This window comes from Pyrgilauda ruficollis, unplaced genomic scaffold, assembly GCF_017590135.1.
Source record: "Pyrgilauda ruficollis isolate IOZ18807 unplaced genomic scaffold, ASM1759013v1 scaffold1, whole genome shotgun sequence".
NCBI lineage: Eukaryota > Metazoa > Chordata > Aves > Passeriformes > Passeridae > Pyrgilauda > Pyrgilauda ruficollis.
The window spans coordinates 16,969,943-16,991,416 of record NW_024508100.1 but is presented as its reverse complement, the minus strand read 5'-3'; the positions used below and the strand labels follow the sequence as shown (position 1 = coordinate 16,991,416).

General features: G+C 36.2%; 1 protein-coding gene across 1 annotated transcript in view; it reads left to right on the top strand.

Moving 5' to 3' along the window:
* Positions 1-1,801: 1,801 nt before the first annotated feature.
* ARAP2 (ArfGAP with RhoGAP domain, ankyrin repeat and PH domain 2) overlaps positions 1,802-21,474 on the top strand; it is a 114,282-nt gene continuing 94,609 nt past the window's right edge. Inside the window, exons 1-6 of the mRNA XM_041484393.1 lie at positions 1,802-1,868; positions 7,134-8,168; positions 14,363-14,433; positions 15,394-15,473; positions 20,213-20,295; positions 21,065-21,421. Coding sequence (XP_041340327.1) covers positions 7,252-8,168; positions 14,363-14,433; positions 15,394-15,473; positions 20,213-20,295; positions 21,065-21,421 — 1,508 coding nt within the window. The 5' untranslated portion in view covers positions 1,802-1,868; positions 7,134-7,251. The remainder of the gene's footprint in view (positions 1,869-7,133; positions 8,169-14,362; positions 14,434-15,393; positions 15,474-20,212; positions 20,296-21,064; positions 21,422-21,474) is intronic.

The following is a 21,474-nucleotide window of genomic DNA, read 5'->3' as shown; positions in this document are numbered from 1 at the left end:
ACATGGGTAAATCACATGGGTTCCTGGAAGAGGAAGAAAAGTGGGCTTTATAGAAGGACTTGGGAGCTTGACAGAGAAGAGCTCAAGGGTATTAATCAATGGCCATACCCTTAGACTTGAGGAGAAAGAAATTCTAGCCCACCACAAACTGCTAATTAACTGAATTTTTGCACGGTGAGGTAAGCCTTGCAAAGGAGGCAAATCTTTTGTTGTTTACAAGGCCTGAATCTTTCAAATAGTTTAAGTTACTGTGGTTAAAATTCCTTTTCAAAGTCAGTATTCATTGGCATTCTTACTGTTCTAAAAGGAAGCTAGGCTTAGCTGGAAATGTTAGGCAAATTTGTGATCAGATGACTCTGTGAGTCATTATGTTACAATCCAGAAAGGCTATGACAAAAAAGGGTGTTAGCATACTTACCTGAATCACAACTGTGCACTCACTTGGTTTGGAAACATATCAGACCCTTAGCAAATAATTGGGAATAACAATTCCTTGTCTGAAATAGATGCTGCAAAAGCATTAATAAAAGGACAAGCAAGAACACAATAAGTTTCTTTAGATTGTCAAAAAAAAGGCAAATCCAAAAATTTGCTTGCATATTTAAGGTTTAGGAGGTAAAATTAACTGCTTTTTAATTTTTTTTTTTTTTAACACAGATAATTACATATCTAATAATTAGAACTTGCAGCTGGATGTTCAAAAGTGCTTGGGCACTGGTGGAATTGGTGCTGTAATACTGAACTGCAAACTTCTAATCTGGAAGTTTTGGAGTGAAAAAGCTGTTTGCATTCAAAATCGTGATTCTGAAACCTCACTTCAGCACTATGACACCAACAACTTTTAACAGCCCCCCTACTAGTAAGCCTATATTTAGTGTGTAGGAAGTTGTCTTAAAAAGAACCCAGGTTTACTCGCTCCTAAATAAGCACCTTTATAATTGACCTCTTTATCTCAGTATATCTTTGCTTCTGTTTTGCTTTGGTAGGCGAGTGGCAGACTTGAGTTGCAACACTGTAAACCCTCTGAAACCTCTTTGGATTTAGACAAGATGAGAATTGAAGTGTCAACTGAAGAGTCAAGAAGATGTGTATGTTCACCAATGAACTACATTAAAGTACTTTCTGTATCATTCTGTGTAACAAAATGCTGGTTTCATCTGAGTGGCAGTTTTTCCCACAGACATGGAAGAGTTCCAAGAATTAGGGAATTCTTGGAAATTACTGTAAGCTTAGTACCTTTGGTGATTTTTTTTTGTTTTGTTTTGTTTTTTTGTTTTAGCAAGTGCTCACGGCTGTGTCACTACTGGCAGGCTGTCCTGCTTCCACGCAGCCGGAGCGCTTGCCCTCAGCGCGGCTCCGCGTGGGGACAGAGGCGGCGCCGGGACGCCCTTTGCCCACTGGCCTGGCGGGAAGGGACGCTCGCCGCCTGCCCAGCCCGGGCTGGGCAGCACGGGAGGCCTGTGAAGCGATGCGCCGGGGCCCACAGCACCCCGGAGCCGAAGCCTGCCTGCGGGTTTCCCAGTGACTCCTCCGGAAATATGTGGCCCGGCCAGAACGCCCTGAGCCGGCCGCGGAGGGCGGCAAGCGCTGCCGGCGCGCCCAGGTGCGGCCTCTCCTGCGGCAGGGAGGGACGGAGGGAGGGAAGGAGCTCCGCGGGCGCGGCCTGCCGGGGAGCAGCGCGGGGGTGGGATGGGGTGGGGTGGGGTGTGGAGCCAGCCCGGCAGGAAGGAAGGAAGAAGAGAAAGCAAGCGCGCAAGAAAGTGAGCCAGCAGGGAGCCGGAGGGAGAACTGAAAGTTGAAGCATTCTAAAGCCCTGCGCTTCCTTCTTGTGCCTCCCCGTCCCTGTCAGCCGCTGGCGTTTGGCAGAGGTAAGGCGGGCGCGGGGTGTGCGGGGTTTGGGCAGGGTTTGGGCAGGGTCCGGGCAGGGTCCGGCCGCTGCCGGGGGTGATGCTGCGGCTGCCGGAGCCGCCGGCTGCGAGCCCCGCGCTGCTGCTGCCCGGAGAGCTCCCTCGGAGCTGCCGGGGAGTGCACGGTGTCTGGGGACGGGCCGTGTCCCACATGAGCGACACATAACGAAGCTGGGATCGAACTGGAAATAGCAGATAGGCAGGTGGAAAACAAGGCGTCTATTGCTGTCTGTTTTCTTTGTAGCTTCAATTGTTTCAACTATTTGTATGTAAATGTCATGCTAAAGAGTAGTGCTTTACTGTTGTGTGTTTATTTACTCTACGAGTTGTTTTTGTGAAGGCAGACATGAACAGACCTCATGTTAGCTGCCATTATATACCTGGAAGTTTTATCAGAAAACTTAAGAAAGTCAAAGAAGCTGTAGTGTGTAATGGATGGAGAACACGAATGAAGAGTACAGCACCCTAGTGTTGCCACTGCAACTTCCCAAAGTTCCGATTGCACCCTGAGTTTGCTTATTCATGCCATTCAGTTCCTTACTCCAGCGACTCTGCAAGTTGCTCCACTGGAATTTCTTGCAGTATGAGGGTTGACTCCGAGGTAACGAAAGTTGCCGAACCTATTTCTAGAAGGCAAGTATTCTGAAATTAAAAAAAAAAAGAAAAAGAAAAAAGACAAACAAAGAAACAATTTGGCAGAGGATGTGATTAAAGTTATTTTGTAATTATCCTCTAGGTTGACCTATGTTTAGTAACTTCCTTGTATTCGTAGAGGCAATAGTTCTATCGCAATTGCTGCAATCAGTATCTTTTTTTTTCTTTTTTTAAGGCAATCTATTTGCTGATTGTATAAGGTAGGTTTTGGGAAAGACCTTTAATCTGCAATATTTTCTATGTTAATCATGTCAGTTTGTATATAGTCAATTACAATGTGAAGATGAAATTTGCTACTTGCAGATTTCGTTCTGCTCCATGGTAAGACCTGTTGCACTGTTTGTTTGGTGGTTTTTTTTTTTAATTTTTTTTTAATTTAACATATTTATTAGGATCTTGATCTAGTACGTTGTTTAGCAGAAGTTGGGAGCAAGCCTGAACTTGCTTGTGTCTGTTGAACTGATTGCTCACAGTGTGATTATCTTGCCAAGTACTTTTAAAGGTTTGACAGTTTCTTCAGGTTTGTATCTGTATTGATATTAAAAAGGGGAAAAAAAGCCTCGTCCCACTTGAGTGCTTCTGTGTTCACCTATAACCTACTGTTCATACATTTCGTTATTAAAATTTGGGTTGCTTGCTTGCTTCAACAAAGATTTGTCTATCCCCCAGTCAATTTTGTCTTCAACAGTTTTCAACTTGAAAAATCAGAATTAAAGAGTTTTAAAACTAGTAGATATAGCTTTCCAGAATGCCAGATGCAGGTGCTTACTCTCCATGTGAGGAAGGGTTTTGAGAATTAGAATTGCTGTTTTTCTTTGGTGCTATGTAGCTGTCACTTTTAGTAAAAGAAAAGACCTGTTAGGCCAGTCGTGATTTTTTGCCACTCCTTGTCTAATTCCTTCCCATAAGATGGGAAAAGGAAAAAATTGACAATCAGTTTGAAGGAAGTGTGAAAAATACTTTCTATGAAAGAAAGTTGGATGATTGTATAGAAGGCTTGAGATGTGCAACACACACTGCAACTTTGTCTGAAGTTTTTCTTAGAAGAAACTTTTTCTTCTAAGAAAAAGTTGAAACTTTTTCTTAGAAGAAAAGCCCAAATGGTTTTCCTTGTATTACTTTTTTCCCATAGCAGTTTAGGTGTTTTGTTTTAATTTTGATAAAATGGAATGGTCAGGTGTCTTCCAAGAAGTTTGAGGTTTTTATTTTTTTTTAATAGCCATTATAGCATTTTCCTATTTTTAGCAACCATGTTGAGAATGGTGTTTTTTGTCTTAGTTACACTACTTAAAAGAATATAATATTACGACAAGAATCAATTTTATTTAAGCAAGTTCAAATTCCCCTTGCGTTTTTTTTTTTTTTGTTTTTTTGTTTTGTTTTTTTTTTTTTTTTTTTTTGTTTCTTTGATGTTTTTTTGGGTTGATTTTTTTTTTCTATTTATTTGTAAGTAGGAAAAATCTGTTTTGACTTGCTTCGGAGAGGAGATTTGTTTTATGGAGTGTATGCAGTCATGTGCACTAATGTTGTTTACAAATGCTGAATTTGGGGTGGTAGAAATGTGGATGTGAAAGAGAATGAATGTGTTTGTATAAATGTATATATGCCCCTCCCATTTCTAATACTGTACGTCCTTTAGGGTTTATTATAAATTACTTTGCAACCAAAGCTAAGGAGGAGATTAAATTATTTTTTAAATTGATGACAATCACATCAAAATAGAGTAGTGTATTGAATAAGGTAGTCCTTGAGTTCTGCATTCTTGAGTTGAAACCTTATAAAACACTTTAAGAAGTGATTACATATTTATGTTCTAGCCTGCAAAACGCTCACCCATGTGTGTAGATTTGTTTAGCTGTTTGTTATTTTAATCTTTGTGTAAGTAGTGAAACCAAACCAGTTCTCAGTATAACCCTTTGCTTAGACCCACAAAATAATATGTAATCTTAGTGGTATTTAACCAGTTGTGTAGCTAGGGCAGATTTATAGCATGTCTTCAGAAATCTTGATGGATACACTGATAGCTTCTGCCATAGACAACTACAGAAACAGAAAGTGGCTTGGACTTTATCTTGCAGCACTGTTGGCATTTTGTGGTCAAAACATCTTCTCAGCAAGCAGTTCCTTCCTTCCTCTGTTACATGCTTTGTTCATTAGATAGCAAAACGTAATCATTCTTACAGATTTGGATGTGAAGTTGTTCTCTGCTAGGTAACCCTTTGCACTGGTATGTGGTTTATACAAAGACAGGTTAGAATCCAAACACATGGCTATTTGAGTTCCTGAAGTAACAGCACTGGAGGTGTTCTGGAATAAGGTGTAGGCAAAGCTATTGCATGTAGAAAAAACAGTATTATGATAGACAAGAGAGAACATGAGGGTATAAATATTTTTGTTTATCTATTATTTATAAATACATAGCTAAAACTACTCTCCCAGGTGCGTTTTTTGTTATTATGAAAGGTGGAAGGATTGAGAAGATGATACTGTCTGAAAATGAGCAGTAACACCTTAGGGAAAAAGTAGCCAAATGCTGTCATGAAACCCAGAACTGTCAAGGAAGGTGGAAATGGCTGACATAACCAGCTGCAACTGCAACTTTAAAAGCCTTAGACTGATATGCTAATGCTGTAGGGATTTTATATACTTGAATATATGTGGGCTTTGGTTGTTGTTTTTTGGTGGTTTTGTTTGTTTTTCTTTCTTTTTTCCTTTTGTTTGTAGTCTGTTTGTTTGATTGTGTTTTTTATCTAATTGCTGAATATCTGAAAGACTATTTTCTGACCCAAACAGTACCTGTCTGATATTTTTTTCCCTGGTGATTAATTTCGGTACTGTTTTTTCTTCATTCTGTGCTCAGAATCTGAGAATATATACTCATCTAGTTAAGAGGATATACATTTACATTTTTCAGGGTTTAGAGATGGGTGGAGGCCATGCTGTTGAATTTTATCCCTTATGACTAGACGCTGCCATGAAAATTTTGAGGAAATGCTGAGTTTTCAAATTTTTAAATGAATGATGATGGATGTTTATATAAGCATGCAGGTTAGGATGGGACAAAGGTAAATATGAAAGTGGATTGTTAATCTGTTTAGATCAATCCAAGGCTTTTTGAATTCAAATGTCTTGGGAATCTTTAACTGAGGGTTAACTCTGTAATAGTGTTAATCTCTCTTGAGAGGCTGATATCTGATTGACCTGTAGAGTTGTCTGTCTAAAAGGTTTTAATTGTATCAATTTAATATTCAAGATAAGTCACTTCTGAGAATTGTGGGTAGTAATTGAAGCTGATAAAAATATATCCAGAAAAATGAAGCTAGAGACTAGAGAGAATCCAATGATTTATTTTGAATAAAGGAATATTTATAGCAATTGCTACAGTAAAAATGTAGGCAATGTTTTAAGCTTAAATTCTAGATCATAAGTGCTGCATTTTTTATCGTGAAATACTTTGAAGAATTAGGTATTGATGCCTACTACCACAGACAAATTCTGGTAGTAAGATTTCTCCTCTTTCTAAATGCTACTAATCTTAATGCTCTTCCACTGAAGCTGTTCCTTCTTTTCCAGGCTGCTTAAGGCTAGTACCTGCATGCCAGGACAGCTGTTACAGTCAGCAGGTTTCCCCAAGGCCAAATTACTCTTTATACAGAAAGAGAGAGGGGGAAAAACCTGCTGAGTGTTGCTGATCTTAAACCTTCTTTGAAGAAATGTTATTTCAGGCTGTTTCAAACACCTTCAGAACAGTAGCATCTGGATTTTGTAAATTGTGAATTTACATATGGCCCTGAAAGAAAGAATAACTAAAACAGATGAAATCTGGAGTGTAAGAGCTGAGTTGGACAATACTAAGGAAAAACTTGTGGACAGCTAGAACTTGCTTATGTCAAGCATGTTATGCTTAGGTCATGCCTGTTCTCTTTGTGGCCAAGGGAAAACTGCTTCCTTGTCAGAGTTGAGGTGCTGGTGGTTACCTGTTTGCTGTGTTCCTGCAGGGCAGTTTTGTTTGAAGGGCTAGATCTACTGTTACAAACCATGTTATTGAGGATAGTACTTGTTCAGTTGGGTTCTCATTTGAAGAGGGCTTGAATGCATAGTTCACATAGAATGCTCTAGACATTTGTTCCATTGCAGGTATGTTTCTATGTTAAAAGGATTTTGAGATTGGAAGATAAGGCAGTAGAAGCCCTATTCCATAATTAATTGGTGCTAGTGTGGAAATAGGAAAGTTTTAGGTTTCATTTGTGGTCTCGGATAGCTCTTTCTCTCCCTGATACCCAAGTACTGTGTAATAAGAATGTGTGTGTAGATAAGTGATTCATCACTTAACTGTTCATTTTAATGTTTAACTACTAGGAATATGTGTTTTAAGTCTGTATTACTTGTGCTGAGACATTGATTTTGCTATTTTCTTCATATAGGCGAAGATAAAAGGATGGGTTTACCCTTATTGTAATTATTGTATACAATTAAAAAATATTAGACAGGGCGTCTTTCACAATTTTATTCAAGGTAATTGAAGGTGAGAATTTTTTTTTAATGTCCTTTTTCTTTTCCATATGTTTGCAGTCTTTAAAAAACATCAGTTTGAACTGAAGAAAGTAGAAGAGGTGCCATAAGGAAACGGATATTTTCTGCCGGCTGGTTGACACCAAATTCAAGAGAGTTTTCTTGCTAGTGAGCATGCATGCAACCTGACTATTTCTACATGACTGTGTGGGGCAATATACGGAATGAAGTCATGTCATCCACAGGCAATGACTCTGATATTGAAGAATTTTTGGTCAACATTAACCTTGCACATTATCTTCCTAACTTTAAAAAATATGGCTATAACACTGTGACAGATTGCATGGGAATCAATAACAATGTGCTTCAGCAAATGGGAGTGTTGCCTACAGGACACCGCAGAAGGATTCTTAAACAGTTAGACAGTCTTTTGGAAATTCAAGGAAATTCTCTTTTCCGTGAAAATTTAAAATTCAAAGACTTGAAAGGTTTGGAAGAGAAGCAATATTCATCCTCAGATCAGGAGTCTCCTGTAAGCAATTCAATTGTAGATCGGACTGGCTTGATACCTGTAACATCATCAGAACAACTTCTTAAAAAATCTTGTGTCAATAAGGAAAAGCTTGAACTTGCAGAGGAAGACTCAATGGAGGCAAACGATGATAGCTTTACAAATTTGGATTTTTCTAGTTTATACCAGAATTCAGACAGCATACTAAATGCTGTCAGTCAAAATAGAAATACCAACACGAATACTCAGCAAGATGCATTACTGACAGAAGCTGCTACATGCCAAGCTGATGAGCACTTGACTGGCTCTTTGGTGTTCCGTGATCCTCCTTCATTTGTTCGTTCATGTGAGACAAAATGCAAGGAGAACAAACAGCAGAGGTTTGTAGATGAGGGTGATTTATCTGATAGTAAACCAGATTCTCCATTCTATAAGTTTAAAGGAGAAATGGTAGACAATGACTTATATGATTCTTGTACGCTGAACTGCATGAAAGTATTTCCAAGAGCAAGCCGATCTTTTATCTTAAGGCATCGACCTGTACCAGAGATTCCTGAACCAAGTAAAGTTCAACCTTCATCAAGGTAATCGCTGTTTGTTACTAATGAGAAATTACTATCATGGTAGAACTTAGAGTTTGGGGTTTCTTGATTTTTTTTTTCTTATGTCTGTTTTTTTTTTGGTGTGGATTTTTTTAATATGCGCTGTAAATAAACTGGATCTGATATGAATGTTGCCAAATTAACTGAAGAAGGATTAAACTTCAATGTATTTTGAAAGCAAAAATGGGAGTGTAAAGGGAAATTTTAGAGCAATGTGTCCTCATAACCTCCCCAATTTTCTCTGCATCTACATATTAACAAATAAAGAAATCTTTATTGATTTAGGTGTAACTCTTAAAAACAATTATATAAAGCATAAGCAAGAACTTCAGGATGGCTTTTGGGTTAATTTCTGAACTGGTAGTCATTTAATTGTTAACTTTGGAGAATTAAGGCTTCCATTTATTCATATTATGTATTGGCGTTTGCTGGTCTCTAACAACAAAACCTTAGCTTTTAGTGATATTTCTAGTATAAAAATATTTCCAAGACATTCCAGCAAGTGAAAACAGCAGTGGAAAAAGGAAGAAAAAAAAGACCATAGCTGTGGATGGTTTTTCAGAGTTTGTGGAATCTTTTAATTTGTTCCTAAGTATTCAGATGATGTGACTGTGTATTTTTCTTCCTTCAAAATGGTTGAGTTCATAATTTGAATTCAGAAATTTCTGAGTGGCACTTATTTCTTAAATAAACATTAGTTGTTATAGCTTGTCTTGGAAAAATGTGATAGAATGTTGAGAAAAATATCTGCTGTTGGGACTTAATTCAAGACCTACCTTAATAAAAGTATAATTGTTGGAATTTTAAAAATGATAGGCACTGAATATGTTGTCAATCACTATACAATATTGCAGTCTTTAAGGAAAAAATATCTCCATCCAGGTTAATTTGTGAAATGGTTGGACCTATTAAGTAAGTTTTAGTTGTCATGCTGGCTAAATGTCTTAAAGAGAATAAAAATTAATGCAGAGGCATATGCAAAGTTTTGTTGGTGTAGCTGTATCCAAATCATTAGGTTGCATTTTTTTTCCATTTTTTTTTTTGAACCACAAGCTATGCCTGGAAGGGACATGTCTAGGAATGTTTTATATTTATCTTGAGTTTTTCATGTGCATATCTCAGCAGTTAGAAACATCATCGAGTTTATACATGCTCTAAATGCAGGGGTTTCCCAGCATTTATAAGTTTTAAGATTACTGAATAATGTCAAAATTCATCTTGTAATACAATTGTTTGAACAGGTGGAGAGGCAAAGTTTCTTTGCAACAATTAGTGATTTTTCTGTGTGCCTTAAAAACTCCTTCGTTGGTGTCTTCTAAATGACAAAAAAATTGTGTTAGTTGAAACTTAAGTATACCTGTCTTTCATTGAGGAGCAGATTTATATTAACTATTGTAGAGTGATTATTCCTACTTCATTTAATAAAACTATTCATGCTGAGACAAAATGGGATTCTTAACCTAAAAAATAACTACATACTAAAAGAGTATTCTCATTGTCTTTTGAGAAACAGTCATTCAGTTGAGAGACTATGCTGTGTTTGTACTCTTCCCACCATTGGAGTAAATCCTCCAAATCCCAGTCTGTTAGTGATTGATGTGTGACTGGGTCACTAACTTCATTACCCACCACTTTGACTTGCGAGCTCCTGTATCTTTTCTTGGTCTTTATGCTCCAATTATAGCAATATGGAAATTCTCAGGGACCTGTCAGTCTGCCAAAGATTGAGGCTAAACAAGAACTTCACAGCAGAACTTAAACTTGGCAGAAACTTTCTTGATAACCTTTCTGACAACCTTTTCATAGGGGTGGAGAACTAATACTAATACCGAGAACTTTAAAATGGCATTGTGCAAACATCTTTAACCTCAGGAAAGATTGTATCTTTCTCACAGAATTGCTCAGACAAACAGCCTCAACTGGCCTTATTGACAGATGCTGGTTTCATCCTTATTACATTGTATAAAGGATATTCCATAGAGGCAGAGAAATCCTGCTGAAATCTGGGAAACATTCCTTCTAGTCAGCATTCCAGCATTTCCTTCTTGTCATTCATGGATATAAGTAATTAAATTTTTAAGCAAGGAATACTTTTCTCATCACCTCCTGTGTGTCTTTAGCACAAAAAGTTTTTACAGTGGGTCTCCTTGTGCATCATAGTAGGGCTGTGACAGTGTCATTTTTTTTACTAATAAGGCACTTACCTCACTTCCAATTTTATCCGCTTCCCTGTGCCTCACTTCTGTTCCTGGCTCTTGCCTGTAACAAAGCATGGTGGCATCTGGAAAGACACCATAGCATTTTGGAAGCTGTAAATACTTTGGGTTTATTTCTTTTTTTGAGTAATGGCACTACAGTGTGGCAGCACTGTAATATTGGGGGGGGGCGGGGCGGGGTGCAGAATTAAAAAAAAAAAAAAGAAGAAACAAGTGACAATTTCACATTTTTCTTAATAGTGGAGTTATTGTGCAGATGTTAGTACTGGTTTTTGTTGCTCAGTATTGATGATGTACTGTATTGATATTGTAGTTATACTAGATTATTTTCAGCTGGACTTTTCCTTATTGTATCATTATTAGCTCTCTTTTGTTGGGGAATTATTAACAATCAGTCAAAAGGTGTTTAAAACCCCAAAGTGAAAAATTGAAATTAATGTAAGTATTGTAATAGATGGACCACTAATATGTCTTTAGAACAAGATTAAACATAATTAGTTTTGAAATCATTTTAGAGACTTTGGATACTTTGGATAATGTCAACTAGCAGTCACTCTTCTGTGAAATAGTTACCATTGTGTCATTCTGGGAAGCAATCTGTTCAAACAAAAAGCTGAAGTAGATTTAGAACATGGTAGATCTGATTTTTATACAGAATAACACACAGATAAAATTTCAGACTGAGGAATTATATAATTTTTTAGATTTTTTCATGTTACCCATCTTTCTTACTTGTGTTGTGCAGTAGTGGGGTTATTCTGATTCTTTATTAAGAGAAATAAGAAAAACTAGACCAGAATTCTGGGCAATATCCTGCATATGGGGAAAGATATAAATAAGTAAAATAGATAATGGTGCTTTGCCTGAGCAGACACTATTTGTTTTCTGCAGTTGGTAGATCCTGTAGTTGGAATTCCTTGCTTGGTGTTGATATCCTTTAGACTCCATTTCTTAACATGGTTGCTAGTGAGGTGCCAGGCTGGTGTTGCTGTGTATCTCTATTGTGTTCTGCCACACAAAATAAATTTTTTAGAAGAGAGAAGCTGCTCCCTCTTTTTTCCTGTGGTAAAGTATCATTTATTACTTTACCTCTGCTAGCAGGCTATGAACCCCAAAGCTTTAACGCAGCATGCTAGAGCAGTTTTGATGTGTTTGCATTATGGGAGGGTTAAGTCTTGAGATAGATAGAAAAGAAAACATGTCTTGAATGAGTTTGAAAACAAAAGCTTCTTTCATTTAAAACACTCAGCAGATGAATGCCAGGTAAGGACTTTGAGGCACTGACTGCTTGCAGTGACCTCCTTCCCTCACTTTTTTGCAAGGTGACAGAAATAAATTGAATAAATCAGCTTGGTGCAAAGTTCTTTGCAAAGTTTTAGCTTTCCAGCCTTTCAGCATTTAGCAAGACCAGTCACTGCCTCATCACGTCCTTTCATCCTGTTTATACATAATACGGGGTGCTAGAGAAGTGTGTGCAGCCTGAGCCGCATCCGGTACCTCTTAAGGTATGAAAACAGGGAGTGATAATCACCACAGCTGGAACAAAGTCAACACTGAATAATAATTGAAATTATTATTCTGTCTTTGAAAAATTGGCGCACTTTGTGATTGGCAGACTGCTTGCGCTAGCCTTCCATTGAAGAGTTAAATAAAGAGTATCATCAGTCTTGTTTGGGGTACCTAATTTTTGAATTGAAAAAATTCAAGAGAAGAGGTATTCACTTTCTGAAATGGCTAAGAAAAAGTCATAAATTGATACAGTTATAAGATTTTTGTTTTCAAATTTTTTCCACCAACAGATGTCTTCAGTATTTTTCTCTCTTTTAATCCAGGTATTTAATCTGTATAACAACTAGCTTACTATTCTATTAAGCATTCACAAATTATTATCATTTTGTAGCTTGCACTGTTGGGTTTTTATCACATATGATCTTTCAAGCAGATACTCAAAGTAAGCTCATTTTATTTATTTTATATCTTCATACAGTTTTTGATTTACATAAGTTAGAAATTTGCTTTCCAAAAATGACAAGGAAGTGAATTTTTGAATGCTGGAAAAAAAGACTATAGTTGTTTTTCAGCAGGATTTTGTGCCATGTATATGTAAATGTAGGTGCGTGATCAAAAAGAATACACAAGTCCTAAAAAGTATATGGATTTTAAAAAAAGTATGGGGTGTTTTGTGTGTGTGTGATTTTTTTTTTTTTAAGCTGACTTGTTTTTTTTCATTACCTGATGAAATTATCCATCCACCCTGAAACTAAGCAAATGACTCACTGTTTTACAAAAGGAAAGCCTCCATAATTTTAAAAGCTCTTCAAGTCAAAGCTATTTATCTCTAAGTCTTAATTTAGTTTAATGCTACTAATACCCTTCAAAAGATACCAAACTACCAACAAAAATCTGATCTGTGTTGAAATACACTAGATTAGGTTTTGGGTTTTTTTTAAGCATAGTAAATTCTCACAAACACATGAAGTTAGTTTGCTAATGGAGCTTCAAAAGGTGTAACTACAAGAATTTTAGAAAAATGTATGATGAAACACAGACTTTTTAAGTGTTTGCTGTGTATTTATTGTAATTATGACTCAGGAGAGTAGGCAATTATATATGGGAACTAGGCCATTATCCACTTTCACTGGCCCAATTTACCCTGTGTTATCTAAACCTAGGATTTTATAAAGTAATCCTTGGGGAACTTAGTTTATGTAACCTGGATAACATTTGAAATGTCAAGTAACTTTATAAGGTGTGGCTTCTATCTTTAATTTAATCTTAATAAAATTTTTGAGGCAGATTTAGGTGTGGAGTAAAAATTATGTGAAATAGTAGTTCATGAACACCTGCCTTCTGTCACAAAGAAACATTATTTTGTAGTTGGGAGAAATTCAAGTTGGACATCATGGGACAGTATGTCTAAAGTTCTAAATGTAACATCTTAAAATAGTAAAATTTCTCAATATGTTAAAAGGGGAAACAGAAGTTAGGAGATTGATATTTTTAGTAGGAGATAATTGCCTTTGGCTTTAAAGGATGGAGGACCCACAAACTGTTAGGAAAACCAATAAGGATCTTACATGGCATTTATAAGCCTCAGAATATTCTATAAGGATGCATGAGAATCTTCAGTGATCTTATTTTAAGCAGAGAAAATGAAATTAAGAGGAAAAATTGCTGATTATATTAATGGGGGAGTTCAGAGCTTGACTGAAAAGACCTCTAATATGGACTGCTGGACTAGTGAAAGTGGACTAGAAATTTTCTAATTCACACTTTTTTCCTATGTTCTGATAATAAAGCTGTGTTGGCCTGAAATGTTAATAGTAGCAGTAATATTGCACTATACATGAAATTACTGAAATACATGACACCAGCACGCCACTAATAAAATAACTTTTCTCCTGTGCATGGAGATAAATTCTTACATATGTGTAATATGTGTGGGGGTTGTCACTGGCAGGTGCAATGCAATGCCATTTGCCTCTTGGTTTCAAAACTTTGTGGGGGGAAATAATTCACTTACGGAAATCTAAACTTTACAACATTTTTTTTTTCAGTGTTTGGGAGCATGTTCTGGCTGGATTCTCGGGCCCCTTAAGAGTTTAATGTTAAAGTAGATTTTCATAGTACATCCTTGTCAAGGAGAAGGGAAGGAAAAGGTTGGGCAAAACTCTGGGGTCTCCATTCTTCAAGCAGTCTAAATGTTTTTAATGTCAATTCAGAACAAAAAGACCCCCCTGAATTTGGGATCTCTGCTAGGATCAGAGAAGTTCTCAGTGTCATAAGGGGAGGAAAACATATTGTTGTGTGACTTTGAAAATAAACCAGAAAATTTCCCAAGATGTAAAATGTATTGTTTCTATATTTGTGTATAATTTTGTTTAATTGCATGAGATGGTTTTGCTTATTTTCTGAGACATTTCAATTAATGTTTTCATTCTGTGCTTTGTTTTGTTCAAGTTCCCTTCAGAGAAGAAGAAACATGGGCCTTGTAAATATTTCTTGCACTGGGAGGCAAATTTCACAAAACAGTGAGTTAAGCATGCTGATATTTACATCTTGAATATTAAGAAAAAAGAAACCTTGTACTGATTATCTAAAATAAGCATTGCTTATTTTAAATAATATTTTAAGAAATATTGGGCATCTGAAAGGTTTAGAAGAATTGATTTATGTGATAGCAGAGTATTTAATCAGTTCTGCATTTTTACTTACTTTTTGGATATGTCCAAATAAAGTAAAAATTAGAAAATCTACTCTTTAAACCGCATTTATTTTAATATATATATCTATTTTTTAGGCTAGTGTTTTAAGTTCCTAATATTAGATCCAGATTTTTTTAAGCAGCGTTAATTTCTTGAAAGATGTAAAGAGTGTATTTCTGACTAATGCTACTTAATTTGTTTATAAGTGCTCATAGCTCCTGGAAAGAATAGGAAATTTATTGTATTAAATAGTTTACTGAAGTGTTTCAAAGTCTTGTGCAGTCAGGTGGAAACTTCTTTCGTATTTGAAAAATATGTCTTTTTTAAAGGTATGTGTGTTTATTTTAAGTAAATACTTGGTGACAAAATGAAGATGGTGCACAAAAGAGATGTGTGGTGATTTATTTTGGTATTTTTTAAAAGTCAGAATAAAGACCTTTGGAGCTATTGCTTCTTAGACTAGACAACTGAAGGTTTTTTTAATTTTAACTCAATGCAGGGTAGGAAAGAAGGAAATGCCTGTATGCAAGTTATATTCAAATTACATAATAAGTGTTAATGTCTGTGGTGAAAAGACAGACTGGAGTTCATGTCTGGAGTTCATGTAGGAAGAGGACATTATTTCTTGTTTCTCAAAGTTTTTTCTGGGAAGGACAGAGAAATTGCAAGCAGTAAAATCTGTGTCCCCTGTTGGTTTTATTATGACTTTAGCAGAGCATTTGTGACTCACAGTAGAGCACTGTGTGACTGTATTTATTTATTTATTTATTATTTATTTGCTTTAAGATACTTTCGTGGAAGAGAAGCCACCCATTATCTCTCCATATGGGGAAACCTTTATTTGTGACAATGCTAAAGATGCTAAAGTAAGTTGAGAAGTCTGAATGTATATAGTCTGTCTTCACTTTAATCTTCATGCTGGCTATTTCATACTGGCCTTAATTCCTTTTTCTTTTTTTTTTTTTTAATCTTTTAGTTGCCAGTACTTGATCTTTGTCATTTTAGGTATATGCAAAGGGTTTATGATGTAAATATTTGAGGACTAATGACTTTTATTAATCCGAAGAAACACTTTGTATGTTCAGTAGTAATAAGAAGCTGCAGTGTATGTTTTGGTAGTTTCTTTTTTTTTCTTTTTATTTCTTTTTAAACCAACATAGGGCAGATAACTGGTTTTTTTTGTTTTTGTTTTTTTTTTTTTTTTTTTTTTTAAACCCCATTGGATAGAGCTGCTATATTTATGTACAGTTCTTTGTTCATAATTGAGGTTAAGCTGTTGAAATTTGAAACCGTTGGAATTTACTAAGACCGCTAAAAGTGGCTTTTTTTGTCATCTGAGGATTGCAGATCAAGACTGGGTATCTCTGCACAGACTTTTGCGTATTCTATGAAAGCAGCTTGCACTTTAGGTTAGGTGATGTGATGGTCACATTTGGCCATGCCTTTTTTCAATTCCTGTTTATGAAAGTTCTCAGGACTCTTTAGTTCTTGCATTATATTTTTCATGTATCTCCTAAACTTGCTGTATATCCGGAAAGTCACTTTTCTTTTAGGATTCTCTGAAGTGAATGTTTTTGTTGGGGTCAGTAGTTGGTGTGAGTGCCACAGATGACATGTGGACAGACTTCTGAATCACATGGAGGGAGATATGGGAGGTAAATTAGCTTAGTGAGGCATCTGCCAAATGCCATTAATTTCCAGCTCCTGCTTCTGTCTCAGCAGGAGGCAGACCAGAAATTTTTGATTCTGTGATTACTTATACTTTTTCCAGGCAGTCTCAAGCCACAGAATTAAAGATAAAAGAAAATTCTTCTGTCCTGGTCTTCAGTCTAATGTTTCATTTTTAAACTACTGTAAACTATTGACTAAAATAAAAACTACTCAAATGGATGTCTAGGGTTTTCCTTTCTCCCATTCTAATATCTTTAAAATTGATAAAAAAGTAAATGGTTCAAATTTAATCTTCTAATGAGAGTAGTTTTATAGGAATAAAACTAATATCTTTTTGATGCATACTTTGTTTTGGATGTATACTATGCTTTTTTGTTGTTGTTGACCTTTTAACACAGTACACATAAAATCATACCTTGCCTTTCCTACTTGTTCTTGTTATGTGCACGCAAAGCTGGCTTTTGAGTGGTCATTTTCTTTCCTTGAATGCAATGCCTTGGCTGTGCTAGTTATTGTTGTCTGTGCCAATGTCTTTAAAAATTCAAAATTTAACTTCTTTTTAATTGTTTCAATGGTCGAAACTGATTTTCTAGAAAAGGTTTCCTAGCCCTCTTGTTACTTATTAGCATTATTCTGTACATTTCATTGAAATGGTTGTTTATGAAAAAGCATACCCAGAAAGGTTGTCAGCCCCCTTTCTTATCTTAAAAAGGCACAAAGTACAAAAATACCATGCTGTTAAACTGGATTAACTGCTTGAAACTGAATTGCTGTTTTGGTGGTTGTAGAATCATTATTAATGCAGTATATTATGACATCCTTTACTTGATTTGAAGATTTGGATTTTAATATCACATCCATGTATGTGAACAGTTTCTTGCATTATGTTTATCACATGTCTGTTGGAAACTTCATGGCTGATTTTAGTTCCATTAGCACTTAATTGTGGACAAAGGTCATAAAGAAGAACTATGTAACAAACATCTTGAGATACATTTCATTATCAGATTTTTTTTCAGCAGAAGCAAATATCCTAGGAACAAATAAAAATATTTAGATAACACTGTAAAGTATGTGAGATTTTCGAGCTTGTTGCTGCTGCTTAATGTTAAGTCACGAGAGTATAGTTTGTTCATATTGAATAAAAGGTATCAAGTTGTTATACTTACTGACTGAAATTTGTTCTAAGGGCTTGTAAGTTAGCCATCACCCTTCCTTCTGTTTCATTGGTGTAAAAAAAGGCTTCTGTAGCCTTTTGTGAAGGGAGTGACTGTAGAAATAGGTAATGAGTCACTAGAGGCTGGAAGTAAGTGAGCATGAGAGAACAGGGGAATGAAGGTTATAAAGAAAATATGCCTTCGATTTGGGTCAGGAAGAAAGATAAGTATAAAGAGAAACCTCTGAATGGCAACCTGAAGAAGGAACTGTTTTTTGGTTTTTCTTTTTTTAAATACGGATTTAAAAACCTCAAAAATCCGAGTGTTTTAGTGACATTTTATTGTTGTGTCTAACTAAAAGAGTCAAGTATATTAGAATTCCTCCAGAGTAAGACTGAATTCTAATGAGTTTAGGCCTCATGAGTGAAATACTGGCTTTATTTCTTGCTGTAGACAGATTAAATTAAACATGCAATCTGAGCTCAGTAAATTGTGTGAGCTTCTGAGTATTGGGATACTGTGGAAGGCTGGCTGCATTGCATTTCATGAGAAAATGCTTTGTATAATACCTCAGACACTTGAAGGAGGTGGGGTTTTGTCTTGCGTTGAGCCTGAGCATCTTGCAGGATATTTCTGTAAACAGGACAATGCAAATGCTTGGGTTTTCATTTCTTTGAAATAGATTTTTTTTTGTGAGCAAATAGGCTGTGGGTAAAGGAAGTTCTATCTTCATTTGTGAACTTTTACATTTTAAATTCTACTGACAATAGAAATGCATTTCTTAGTTATTGCTTGGAAGTTATCGGGCTCTCTGAATTCACTTGCTCAAATACTGAAGATTATGGAGTGAACACAAGCAGGACATCAAACTGTTTTGGTAGTGGTTTGTGACAGGCAGGAAGAAGTACTATCATGTAGCTTCTGTGGATATGGATTTCAATTGTATCCTGATAAACAAATGAAGATAGAGGATACTGACTGTTTTTACTCTGAAGTAAAAATAATATTGTTCCATGATATTAGCCTCTTAACTATTGTGCAGAAGTGTGGTGATTTTCCCTTCTTTTGGGAGATTCTGGGCAATGCAAATACTTGATAAACAGTGGATAGATTGCTTTTGAGTTTTCTATTTGATTTGTTTACAAGGTATATTGATGCTTTTTGCTTAGTTTTTTGTAGGGTTTATTTGGTTGGTTTTATTGATGTGTGTGGGGGGGTTTGTATTGTTTGGGTTTTTTTGTTCGTTTTTCTTTTTTTTTTAGCCCCTTTAGCCCTTTAACTACAGCATAGTACTGCAGTGTGTGGGTGGTTAGGTTTTGGTGGGTTTTTATTTTTAAATGGGTCTGGTTAGCAGAGGAAGACAAACAATTCACCTAGATTTATCCTAGCTTCAGACTGATTTCTACACTTTGCTGCTCACTTCCTCTGCTTTGAACTATTCTTTTTTTAGTCTTGCCTTTCCATGTTGCCAAGGTACAGTCCTCAAGTACAAGATTAGGTACTGCTACTCAGAAAACAAATTGCAATGTTGTGAAAGCTTATCCACTTTGTTTCTGCCATTGTTCAGCTTTATTACATACACATAAAAGCTTAAATGAGTTAATTAAAACACTTCTGTCAGAAAGCATGGGGATGTTAAATTTAGGGTTTTTTAAAGGAAGCAAGACATATTGAAAAGCTTAGTAGTGCAATATGATTGTCAGATTAAGTTCAGGAAGTGTGAAATGTAATGTTTACGAGCAGTGTTAACCTTGACATTTTGTACACTGCAAGCAGTTTACAAAGCAGTGTGATAAAGATTTCTAAGCAAAAGTTAATATATGAGCCTTTTAAGAAGTTCTTGGCAAGAGACAACCCAAAAAAACCCAATGAGATAAATTCACTATGTCTGAGTTCTGTTTTTCTTTAGGATTTTGAATTTGTCATTATTTTATCTTTAGTGTTCTGTGAAGGCTGTACATTTATTCCAAGAAGAAATATTGTTATGAAAGATAGGCTAGCAGTGGCAAATCCTAAATGATACTTAAGCTGCACGTAACATGTGGCTCTTGAGCTTAAAAAATATTCAGTTGTTGTGGTTTAACCCCAGCTGGTAACTAGAACACAGCAGCTTGCTTGCTCCCACCGCAGTGTGGAGAACTGGAAAACAAGTAACCTCTTAGATGGTGGAATAAGACCAGTTTAATAATTACTACAAAGCAAAATGTAATCATAATACTAATCCTGATAGTAACTCTAGTGGAAAGGAGAGGGCATCATGCTCTGTGCTATGGAACATCCCTTTGGCCACTTTGGGTCAACTGTCCTGGCCATGCACCCTCCTGGCTTCCTGTTCCTGTGCTCGCTGGCAGAGCATGGGAAACTATGAAGTCCTTGACTTAGAGTAAGCTGTACCCAGCAACATCAGTGTGTTATCAAAATTATTCTCATTCTCAAATGCAAAGCATAGCCCTGTACCAGCTGCTGGGAAGAAAATAAACTCTATCCCTGCCAAAACCAGGATGTCAGTGGTGCCTCAAGAAAAATCAGAGCAGTGGTATTTCTATGCACTCAATCTCTTTATCTGATTTTATTGTATTAGGTGTTTTGGGCCACGCTTAAATGTTGGAAATAACATTTCTTAGAATACAAAAATCAGCTTTCAAATCCATGTTTGAAAATGGGGGAAAGAGCAGCGTTGCTAGCTAGGCTGTTTGTATGTGATTTGTATCTACAATAATTTAAATACCACTTACTCCTTCAGTACAAATGTTAGTTACAATATATTTTTTTTCTAGGAACTTCATGGAAATGAATTCCTGGCTTGTGAAAATAAATTGGATCTAGGAATGAATGAAGAATATTCTTCTAAGAATCTATGGTATTAAATAAGAATTACTGAGAAACTCAAAGTGTAAAGAAGAAAATGCTATTTACTGGTGTCACAAGTGGATCTCTAGCTCTGAGGGCACAACCATGACTATTTTTTTTTTCTTCTGTTTGAGGCTTTACCCCATCCTGTATGAGGCAAATCTGGGTACTGTGGCTGTTCTGAGACTCTTTAAACTAGATTTCAGAATCTGTTGTGAATTTGGAGAGTGTCCCTGTTTTCCCCACTCAGAATAAGGAAGACCAAGTTCCATTTTCGTATGTCTCATAGCTAGCTGTGTCTTACTTTGTCATTAGGAAAAAAACCAACCCATGCAAACAAGCACAAAACTAAAACATATTCACCACTCCTGCCATGAGACAGTGGCCAATGCCTTGATGAAGTGGGAGCTAATGTGCTTCTTAGTTATCCTGTCTGCACCAGGCTCCTGTTGAGGTGGGAGAGGGAAGAGTGATACTGCAAGTCATCAAAAGTATTCAAAAGAGCAAAGCTAGTTTGCTGAGGAAGGACAATTTACTTTTAAATTACTGTTCAGTCTTCCAAAGGAGTGTTCTCTTGGTACTATTCCTGTTGAATGGAGAAAGCATGCAGGATGGTCGTAAGTTATAAGATAGATTGTGTTTAGCAGGTCTGGGTTCACTGTGATTATACAAGTTATCAACATAACCTATTTTACCAGTATTTGTTCTAATTACTAATTTTATGTACTTGTGCATTGTAGTAATACATTTTAAGAATAAAATTCACTTTTTCTTTCCAGTTACTTTAGTAATCAGAAAGAGAAGACAAAAGAAATTGCAAAAAATGAATCCTTGTCTCAGGAAGACCCATCATTAACAGCAGAAGAATCTGAAAGTGAATCTGTATATTCTACTGTGGAACAACATTCTTTGTCTTTAAAAAAAAAGAAAAATAAAACCAAAACACTCTCAGGATCTTGCAGTAAGATACAAAGTGGAGATTCTGATCGCTTGGCCAGTGAACAAACTAATTTTTGGCAATTTGGTGGAGATCAGACTTTGATTGGAAATGACTCAATAACACCGTATGCTTGCTTTTATGGACCGTCAGTAAAGAAGGTTAAAGCAGGATGGCTGGATAAATTATCCCCTCAAGGGTATGGTATTTGCAGTAGTTATTGTGTAATTGTGACAATATATGTTTGCATGA